The following is an 11,277-nucleotide window of genomic DNA, read 5'->3' as shown; positions in this document are numbered from 1 at the left end:
GCTATTACCTGGGGAGAGGCTATAACGCCAGGGTCCAAACTGGCGTTGGCAGGTGTTTGGCCTGGAAGGGCAAAGGGTTTTTGACTGCTGGGACGCTGTGGCGCATTGCCACTAAACCTTTGTTTGAAATTCTGTCTTACAGTTAGATATTGATTTGTACATGGATGGTACATGGATATACTGCTGAAAACTGAAAGAACGTAGATGCTGCACAGTGAAAAACAAAAATGTATGCGCTACATAACAAGTTTACATCAGAGTAGCGGGTCAGCAAGGTCACTCCTGGGTTAAACCACATTTGCTGGTATCAAACAAAAACATCTGCCAATGGTATAGGCTAAAGTGACTTTATAGGATTTTTTTAAAGTAGCCATGACACTTCACAAATTCAAGATAAAAAAGAGTGTTGGATATTGTGACTCTTAAAACTGACCTTTTTGCAGTGTAGCAAAGGCCTTAAGCCAGCAAGAGTCCTCATAAATATAGTACAAACGTAAAGTAAACAAACGTGTGTGTGTGTGTGTGTGTGTGTGTGAGTGTGTGTGTGTGTGTGTGTGTGTGTGTGTGTGTTTGTGTGTCTGGTTGTCCTACTGTTTCCATGAATGGCCTGACGTCACATCGTTTCCATGGTTTTGGGCTGCCTATGTGACACTTGGTCTCCAGGACATCCAGGTCCAGGTAATAAACATTGCCTGCTGGGCCCTGACATGCACAGTGCAAACACAAGTTATAAGAGAGAGGATATACAAATAAAGCTGTGTGCTCAGATATTCCAACAGTACTGTTATGTGGAGCAGTTTTTTTGTTTACGTAATAACTAGAGACATTACAAACATTTGAGGCTCAGATTTCTGAGAGGTATTCGGTCAGGTACCTTCATTTATTCAGTAACATCTTGAGGAACCCTTTAGGGGATGCTCTATGTAATACCCTATAACACTTTGGGCAATATCAATTTTAGAGGTTGCAAAAAAAAAATCTCAACGATTTGACCAGGTGTAATGGAAGCCTTTCAGGTTGTGAAGTTGAACTGAGCCTCTTAAAACCTGATATTTTCCACTGCCAGGCTACAATAGCCTTCAGCAGATGGCAGCATGAAGTTCATGAAGCCTGTTGTGTAAGGTTTGTCCCATCGGTCCTGGACTCAAATGAACTGGACTTTTATTGACAGTCACTTCGGTCCTTTTTTCATGAGTCGTGAAGGGGGGTAACTTCACATGAAATTCTGTACACCAATTTGACTGTTTATTAGGACCGACACATAGTGATGACAGTTATTCACAACAAAGTGCAAACAACAAATCTTTACTGTTATTTTCATTCTATAGTGGTTGCACACTAATGTAATTGCTGCTATTTTTCACATCTTTAGTAATGTAGTTCAGTGGTTCCCAAACTAGGGTCTGGGGACGACAGTAAGTCCTTAAGAGGCAGAGTTTAATTTCCTTATCAGTTCTCCAGAGTGAGAGTCAGCACATTGTGATGGGTTGAGTGTGCACACTGTTTGTCATTTGTCACAACAAAACACAAATCTGCTCAAACGGGATCCCACTGACATGAAGATTGGCCACGGCTGGTTAAATCTATCAGCGTGTGACTTCCTTTTTTCACATGGAGGTTTTGATATTGCAGCAACAACAGAAGGCAAACTAACCTGTCCTCCCCACTCCCCTTGTTAAACATGAACAAATTACCCACTGACAGAATATTACAGCAATCCCAAACAGCTTCTCCCACTGGGCATTTGTCTCTGTACTGACCTGAGCGTGCAGGTGGACATTTGCAATGCGGTTGAGGGCAAACTTGTAGCCATCGGGGCGATCCTCATTGATGTAAGTTACAGCCAGACGAGATAGCTTCTCCACTGCCTTGTCATTACAGGGGATGGGAGCAAGAGCAATAGGCGACAATGCAAAACCCTCGGCGTACACACACAGAGTGTGAATGGCGAGCAGGGATAAAAGCCGTAATAATGTGAAAATGGATTTAGCCATAGTGGCAGAGATTCCAGCAGCTGAAAGACTGGAGCCGGTTTAAAGTTTGCTCTCTTGTGTTTGCGTTCAAGTCTGCAGTGACTTTTGGAATCAAAACAGCGCAGTGATGTTGAAATGATGCCAAGGACAAAGATTATTTGATGTCAGAGGGCTAATACTCGTGAATGAGTGCTCCAGTGTTTCATTTAACCAGAGCTATTTTCTTTTCTGTAGGACAAATAGAATGGATGACACAAGTTTCATTCCTAATATAGGCCTACATAAGTTTATGTGCATGAACGAAATATGATTTAAGGCTATTTTATTCTCAGTGAAGTGCGGGTGTTCTGTTGGATCCTGATCAAAAGATGCATGTAGTGTATTTAACAAATTTAATGCAATAGTTCCCATTTACATTACAATTTGAACAGTACATTGAGTCTTATTGTGTGGCTGCCATATGAGCATCTCACCATGAGGGGTCACTGTGAGTCTGGTGTGCTGTACTGGAGGGAAATCTGGTAAAACTGTTGGCCCACCAGTCAGAACTGGGTTAATGATTCACTGATATCCAGTTAATTACATTCAAAAGTAGTCTTGCTGCTGTATTAGAGCCTTGTAGCTCTGATATTTGTGTTTTCTGTCTTGATTTTCCAAAAAAACAAAAATCAAGTTTCAGATTGACCCTTAATCTGACTGAATTGACTTTCCTATGGGCGATGGTAATTATTCCAGCTTCTCCAGATCATCTGCATTATTTACAAAAACTATTTTGAATACATTTCATACAAATAATTCAATTCCATTCAATTCAATTTTATTTATATAGCGCTAAATCACAACAACAGTTGTCTCATTGCGCTTTTCAGAAAAGAGCAGGTCTAGACCGTACTGTGTGATGTTATTTACAGAAACCCAACAATTCCCACCAAGAGAAAGCACCAGGCGACAGAGGCGAGGAAAAACTTCCTTTTAAGAGGCAGAAACCTCGAGCAGAACCGTGGCTCAGGGTGGGCGGTCATCTACCTCGACCGGTTGGGGGTGAGATAAAGAGACAGACAGAGAAAACGAAAAAAAGAAAAAGAAAGAAAGAGAGAGAGACAGACAGACATACAGAGACATGGAGAATTGTAGCAGAGGGTGTCTACCAGGAACATGGAGGCAGCAGGTGACTCAGGATGTAGATTGGTTCTGTTTACGACAAGATCGATTGATGTTTGTGACTGCAATCAAATACAAAGTGGGACACACACACACTCTATATATCTGTCTGCTTAACACATTTGATTCTTCGAAGTTTTTACACTGATTTTTTTAAGTGTGAAACAAAAGGTATGAATGATTCAAAAACCTTGTCTGTGGACGCTTACAGGGAAAATAAAAATATTTTTTTTATCAGTGTTAGCAGCGTAGCTCCAGGTTGGTCGGTCAGCCCACCACTTTGATCCAGACTAAAATATCTCAACATCTACCAGATGGATTGTTGCTACAGATATTAATGATCCCTGCAGGATAAATAGTAGAGACTTTGGTGATCCCCTTATCTAATCTTGAGCCCCACCATCAGGTGAAAGTTTTCACTTCAGTGAAATATATCATAGCCATTACATGGATTGACACATCATTTTAAACCCACAGGTTCCCAGGTGATGCTTTCTAATGACTTTGAATGAATCCCATGACTTACACTGTGAAATGTGAGTGAAATGTCTGGACTAACTATTAGATGGATTGCCTTGAAAAGGCATGAGGACATGAGTGTGTTGGTCCTCAAAAGGCTGAATTGTTAAAACGTCCTTGACCTTTCATAGAACACCATCTTTAGGTCAACATTTCAGTTCACCAAATACTTTGGGTTGTGACCAAATACATGCAAAACTAATGATATCTCCATCAGTCTCAGCTGTGCTTTCTGTTTTGTGCTAATCAGCAAATATTAGCATGCTGATGTCAGCAGTTAGCTCAAAGCACCTTTGTGCCTGTAAGTACTGCCAAACAAGATAGCTAACATGGTTGTAGACTCTCCATGTTAAAACTATTACAAACCGCTGTTCGTTTACAGGTTTGAATCATTTGAGCAATTAGTAATTGAGCGTAAAGTACAATTGCCATGATTATCAAGGAAAAAAGTTTGTTTATGTGTCTTATGCAAGCATGTTCACTTTGGTTGTGTTTTTGGTTGAAAGTATCCACCCAAAGGTGGTTAACACATGTATATATTTTTAAAGATTATTTTTGGGGCATTTAGTCCTTTAATTGACAGGACAGCTGACGACTTGAAAGGGGAGAGAGAGGGGAATGACATGCAGCAAAGGGCCGCAGGTCCGAGTCAAACCAGGACCCGCTGCGTAAACCTCTACATACGGGCGCCCGCTCTACCAGCTGAGCCATCTGGGCGACCGGTGGTTAACAAATATTAACATCAAATTCAAGTGGAGTGGATTCTTTTTAAAAGCAGGGATAATCATTTAACCCATTTCAAATATTCACTGAACCAGGTTCAGCTCTCAACAGGAGCTGGGAAGAGAGAGAGACTCAGCAGAACAAATTCTACTAATATCAGAAGAAGAAAAAAATAGCTGTCTCAATGTGTTGTGTGTGTGTGTGTGTGGTAATATACAACAGTACGTGCACCGCTGTTTGTCTGTGTGCACATTTGACCGTGCAGAGCCATGATTGCATGCGCCAGTGTTACCGGCGGCAGCTAGTTGTGTTGCAGCAGAAAGCAGAAAGAGTCTGTGGGGGAGAGATAAGAACAGCAAGGCTGCTCCAAGGACTCGCTCTACCAGCACAAAGCCAGACCCAAGTTAGACAAACCTCCTTTGATGTGAGCACAGAGTAATCTCCCCTTCTGCTCGCTGCGGAGACACACCACGCTATAGTGATGCCCAGGCCCAGATACGATGGGGCTGCTGCCAATGGGGCTCCTGCTGTTCAACATCGTACAGTGATGGGCCTGGGATGAGAGGAGAACATTTCAGTTGGACGTGGTCTAAATAGTGTTTCGAAGGGTTTCATTGGAGTTACTTGGAGTGGAAAGTTTCAATCTGACATGGTCTAAATGCTGTTTCAGAGAAGTTCATGAGCATTGTTTTCAGTGGAGAATTTCAGTGTAGCATGCCCTAAATGCTGTTTCACAGATATTTCCAACTTGCCAAGAACACTTTTCTGAGGGGAAAACTGACAGAAATCTCCTCCTGTGTCACATCGCCTGCCAGTAGGAGAGGAAAAGAATTTGCTTTCTTTACTGCACTGCATGTTTAAGAGAGAAAAAAAAGCCCATTGTTATTTCTTCTCTTTCCCTTTCTAACCACATTCTGCCTGGGTTTCTCAGTCCATGTATTTACATGTTTACTTTTACCATTACTTTGTTCATCTCTCACAGATTTGTGTAAATGAATAGAGCCAAATTACAGGATGTCAGCCAGCATTTATCTTCTGCAAATCCTCCTTCTTATCTCCCTTATTTTTCTCACATGCACACTATCTTTGCCTTTGTCTTCTCTTTTGCTATTTATCACTGTTTCTGTTTTGTTTTTATCTCAAAAGATACTTCTGGGATTTCTTTCTTATCGTATTGGTCACAGTCTGCACAGAGAAGGGAAGCCATAGGATGGAGAGAGCAGGAAGATTCCCTCATTTAATTGGTTTCAAACTTGTTCTCCCCTGGAGGAAGTGCTTCCTACACTGTTGTGGGTAAAACATGGACATTGATGCTAAACCCATTACATTTCACTGTAATTGGTCAAGCTATGAGCTCCTGTTAACAAAGCTTTCACAGTCGGTTGGCATTCTCTGCAGCAGTGGTCACAAATCCCTGTCATTTTAATTTGAGAAAATACTAAGCTTTAGACTCTTAATTTCCCCATAATGTGTTTAGCTTCTCTTACTGCAGCCACAAGTGAACTTTTGTAAATTTTGATCTATTGATTCGCCAACAGGGACACAATTTACTCGTTTATTTGGTGGTTGTCACATGAAAAACGGCCGCTAGGACACGATCTTCTGTCTCTGGGGGACGCAACAACGGGGAAATGAAACGCCACACTCAGTAGACAATGACGACAAAGGCTTCCGGTACACCTATCCGTGGTCTCCTGGGGACGCAACAATGGGGGAAAACTGTGACTGTTACCTTGAATTGAACGGTCACAAAATTAAAATTGCCAAATGTTTTTTAGCCACTAGAGGGCCAAAGAAGCATCTATGACTCCTGTGTTGACAGACACAAAAAAGCAACATAATAGTGCTGTTGGAGTTGTGTTACTATCCACCTAGGGAATGTCAAGTCGAATATTCACTCTTTTTTTGTCATTGTTTTTGTCTCCACAAGCTTCTGAGAAAAACATCAAGGTGGAACAATTTTGCAAAACAACGGATCATGTTGAATACCGACGTTATTTTTAAACTTCCAATGGCAATGTTTTAAATATTTTTGCTTTTGCTTTTTTTCCACTGTGATTATTTCAATTGCAGGTGTGTGACAGGAAAGTTTGGTTTCTCCTTACTCAACCACCCACCACCACTCAAACATGCATGCACTTACAATCCGACAAGCTACTGTAGTAGGGCCCACTACTTCCTGTATTGACACTAAATGCTGGTATTGGACGTAAATTGTAAAGTTCCGAATCATCAAGTAAACTGGGCTGTCTTCAGTGGCTAGATGTTAGACTTACAATAGTCTATAATGTTCCACTTCCGGGATTGCTCCTGTGCTGCCGAAAATTCGGCTGGATGCATTTCTTTTTTGCCTTTATTGTCCATTTCCTTCCGCTTTCTTTGCGTTTGAATTTAAACTCCAGCTGATTTATGAGGACTATGGTTACCTGGTCCTCAGATCTCTGCAGGGTTAATCCAGACAGCTAGCTGGACTATCTGTCAAATCTGAGTTTTCGGTTCATTCTCGAGGCTATTTTGCAGCGGCTCCATGCGGAGCTTAGCGCCTCCCGTGATGATTGTGAATGGTTTTAAGAAATGGCGATGAACCAAAGCAGTTTTTTCTCCCGTCCCGGAATGCTGTGTGGACTAGCCAGACCCTCCACCGCACACACATTAGCTTGATTCCCTGTTGAAACAAAAACATTAAGTGATGCAGTGATGTTTTGGCATGTCATTCACAGAATTGTACATGATAAAAAGTAAGTGAGTGAGTAAGAACAAGAGACTTGGCAAAAGCCATCTAAACACATTATGGGACACAGATGCGTTGCACAGCCATTACAGTAAATGAGGGTGAAAGCACAGTTGCATTAGTTCGAGTCACTGAGAGAAAATACAGAGGAAAACAGTCATGTCACGGTGTATCATAAAATCCCAGAGCTGGGATGATGACGCACAGTATGAGAGACTGGCTCAATCACTGGATGTGATTGAAGTACCATGTGGGGTACTCCAAAGTCTGGCCCTCTTTGCATTGGCCTCTCATTTTACTTCCTCGGCCAACTCTAAGATGTATCATGACCAGTCACCTGCTGCCCACTACCTGGCTGGATGTCACTGCCAGTTATGCTGACAAAAGAATAATTATCTGGCAGCCATTTTGTGGCCATTGGGAAAATGTATTCACCTCCACTTGCTATACTTGCCTTTTTCAAGCATTTATTTGCATACAGTACATGCTGAATATGCTAAAATGTGTTTGGATGCATGTTGCATGATGCATGATACATGTGTTTAAAAGCCTGTGTGCAGGTGGTTGTCTGTCCATGAATCCATGAACTCTTCTCTGTGTGTGAGAGGGGTTAGGGAAAAGTCAGAGAGTCAATGCATGACCTTGTCTAACTGACTGTGTATCAAACTCATGACAACTAAAACTTTTTCAGCCCTAAAGTCTATTTATACACCCACAGAAGACTCTTTGATGTCGGCACTTAAAAGCACCACTAACTCACCCTGGAGGAAGAGCCTGGCACACAGAGGATGCTCTGGATGTCTCAGCCTGTGTGTGTACGTCTGGCTATGTGTGAGAATGTGTGCTGTGTGTGCTCGCCATCCGTGTTTAGCTTCATGATGACTAACCGTTTTTTAAACTTTCATATTTTCTAGACTTTACACCTCTCTTTCCTTTTATGTCCATCTGCTCCGACAAAGTCTGAACGTCTGCAGTCTTTGTTTCGGGGTGGTGTGTTTTAATGTGCTCTCACACATATAAATTCTCTCAGGAATTTTTAGCATCTCATTTATTTATTTTTTTCTCCTCAGTTTATATCTAAACCTGTACCGCGGGGTTTCAGATGGTTGAGTAGATATACTGTACCTGTGTCTTTTCTGTCAACAGGCCACTGATCTTGATAGCCTACGTTGTATTTCTCAGACTGCCTTATATACCACAGACTTGGGATGCCCTTGGCAGGACGCCATTTCAATTATCTTTCGCTTTCACTTTCTCAGGAGTAATCTTTTAATCTCACTGTTATCCACCCAGTCTTTGAAAATCACTTAACATTTTTTCTCTCTCTTTAATGTCCATCAAATATTGAATCTTTTCTTTTGGTTTTCATTTTGTCTTTTTCATTTGTGTATCTTCCATTGTACATGGGTGCACACGCATGATGCGGTACACATGGTACATGGTTTCACCTGTTCTCTTCAACACAAGGTGGACATGTGCCAAAGAAAAGTAGCAATGAGTCACCAAAATGTAGGAATGATAAACCCAAAAGGGGTTTGGAACTGCAATGCCCATACCAAGATCACTGACGGGTGTGGTCAGAGGTGGGATGCGTTGCACCTGTGCAATAGGGATGTCACACAAGGGTGTCGGACTCAGGGAAAAGGGGGACTGAGATCACGTGGTTCTCATTTGAGAATAAATAGCTGAAGATGCAGGGAGAGGCCCATACATATATAGGGTCCAGAATGCTGTGCTACACCCTTGAAGTCACACGGTACTGGCACAGCCTCAAGTGCACTTCTACATCACTGCAGCAATGTGAGATGTTAAACCATTTGAGGTCAGCAAAAATGCCGTTTTCATCCAGTGCGCTGGTATAAAGTTGCTCTTTGCTGTAAATCTTATAACTGTATTCTAACTGGAGGATACTGATGAGTTAAAGATGTCCCCTTTTGAAGATAATAAAAACATCTAACATGTCACTGGCATTAAAAAACACTTGCTCTATTCACCTCAACCTCACATTTCCTTCACTTCCGCTGGATTGATCCTGGTTTGTTGTTTGAATGAAGACGGCTGGTTAGGGTGAAATCAAAATTCAGGTCCCGACACCACTCCCACACAGTCTGTCTCCGTCTGACTACCACTCTTTGCTTGGCTGCCTCTGACCAACTATCTGCCTGATTGCACTCTCTCTCTCTCTCTCTCTCTCTCTCTCTCTCTTTTCATCAGATCGGTGTTGCTTACAGCCATGGAGAGAGGAAGTGTGAAAAGCTCATGCAGAGAGAGCAACCCCAGGAAATGCCTGCCAGAGAATGACTGAAACAAGGAACGTGTGTCAACCCATGTGTGCGTGACTGACGGTGTGTGTGTGGTTGCATGTCAACCCCCCCCCCCCCCCCCCTCCGTTTTCTACCTGTCTGACTCTTAAATGGATAAAACCCTCAGCCTGACAGTATTTCTATGCATGCATGAACTGTGAAAATTAAAACCTTGTTGTTTTAGTGAAAAATGGGGATGCTATAGATGTGTGACAACTTCCATCCAAATTCAGAAGCTCACACACACACAAACACACACACACACACACACACACACGCACACACACACACAAACACACACATTCCTAACATAGAACACATTTACATTTAAGTGTGACATTAACACATTGCATTTCAGAGCCAAACATGAAATGCTTTTTAAGACGTGTGTGCGCTCACTTGCCATGATATCACTCAAGTGGTTGTTACAAATGCACAACCAACATTCAGGAGACATGATGAACACTTAAATCATAGATGTTTCAACACTTAAAGTAAATGCTGTTGGAGAGGAAATGGAGAGCTGTGCCCTCTGCACATGGTATTAAGCATTAATGGATAAGAAAACCCCTCTACACATAAACGCACACACACACACACGCACTCGCACGCGCGCACACACACACACACACACACACACACACACACACACACACACACACACCTCAGTGGCTCCTAAGAGTAATAGTTCTGCAGCTTTATCAACCCTGAAATGGGAAGCAGTTTGTGGTATTAAAAAGGAATATGTGACACTAGCAAGCAAGCAGAGGCGAAAAGGGTGTTGGTCTAGAGGAGGAAAGTGGAAAAGGTGAGTGTAATCCTAATCAACTCTGCCATTTAACAATATTCTGGTCCAGAGAGGAGCCTCCCTTTGGCTGATGCCTAGTATGGAGAAAGGAGTGGGCTGACTGCTGGACAGATCACTGAAAGAGGAAACAACTGATGACAAACAATAAGTAAAATGCACCCAAGCAAAGACTGTACTTTCTTGCAATTAAGTGCATCAATCAAGTTCTTCACCTCCTCCAAAAAATTTCTATACTACTGAGGTCTAGAGTTCATATCAGCCTGATTTATAAGAATACATGTTTTTTAGGACATGCCATCCATAGCTTAAGTTGACATTTTAAAAGTGTTCTTAATAGACTACATATATCAAGTCATTTGCATTGACTGGCGGAACAAATGACTGGCACTTTGCAAAGCTACACAGAAAACAGTATGAAACTAGATGAAAACATTTATAGAAGAAAAAATGTGAATTCAATATTTGGTTTTGAAAATAGATAAGAGAGTTGTAGGTACTGGAGGCTAAATATTGACATCCTATAGAAAGTATGACTTTATGCCAATAGTCCCGACCAAGTGTTTACGTAAAGCGTGTTATATGACACTAAAGGAGATTTTTTTTTAGCGTCCATTACAACGACAAAGGCACCTGACCAAGCGTCTGTACTACTTACTAGCACACATTCTGTCTAGCAAGTATCAAACCTGACACACAGATTTGTAACAGCAACACTGAAAAGACACAATTTTTTCCACAAACATTTTAAAACAAATGCTTATTTTACGAGAGGCACAGTATGGCTGCTGCAGGTTGGACCATCAAAGTGTGACCACAGGTGAACACACAGGGCTGGTGCATGATTTACAGTATTGTATTAAGCGCCATTATGTTTCTGCATGTATAATTATCTGTGAATAATGCCAGTGAACTGTGTGCGTACCTCCCACTGTGGATCCCTGTGTAGCCAGTCCCTGTGCTTTCACATCTGGCTAGAGCTTTGAAGTGGCAGGTGTGCCATCTACATGGCACACACACACACACACACACACACACACACACACACACACACACACACAC

General features: G+C 42.0%; 1 protein-coding gene across 1 annotated transcript in view; it reads right to left on the bottom strand.

Moving 5' to 3' along the window:
- si:ch211-262h13.5 (alpha-2-HS-glycoprotein) overlaps positions 1-2,067 on the bottom strand; it is a 6,892-nt gene extending 4,825 nt beyond the window's left edge. Inside the window, exons 1-2 of the mRNA XM_032525628.1 lie at positions 1,761-2,067; positions 592-702 (exon numbers count right to left, since the gene is read on the bottom strand). Coding sequence (XP_032381519.1) covers positions 592-702; positions 1,761-1,994 — 345 coding nt within the window. The 5' untranslated portion in view covers positions 1,995-2,067. The remainder of the gene's footprint in view (positions 1-591; positions 703-1,760) is intronic.
- Positions 2,068-11,277: the final 9,210 nt, after the last annotated feature.

Source organism: Etheostoma spectabile, chromosome 9, assembly GCF_008692095.1.
Source record: "Etheostoma spectabile isolate EspeVRDwgs_2016 chromosome 9, UIUC_Espe_1.0, whole genome shotgun sequence".
Lineage (NCBI taxonomy): Eukaryota > Metazoa > Chordata > Actinopteri > Perciformes > Percidae > Etheostoma > Etheostoma spectabile.
The sequence above is the reverse complement of the archived record's forward strand: the minus strand, read 5'-3'. Positions and strand labels throughout refer to the sequence as shown.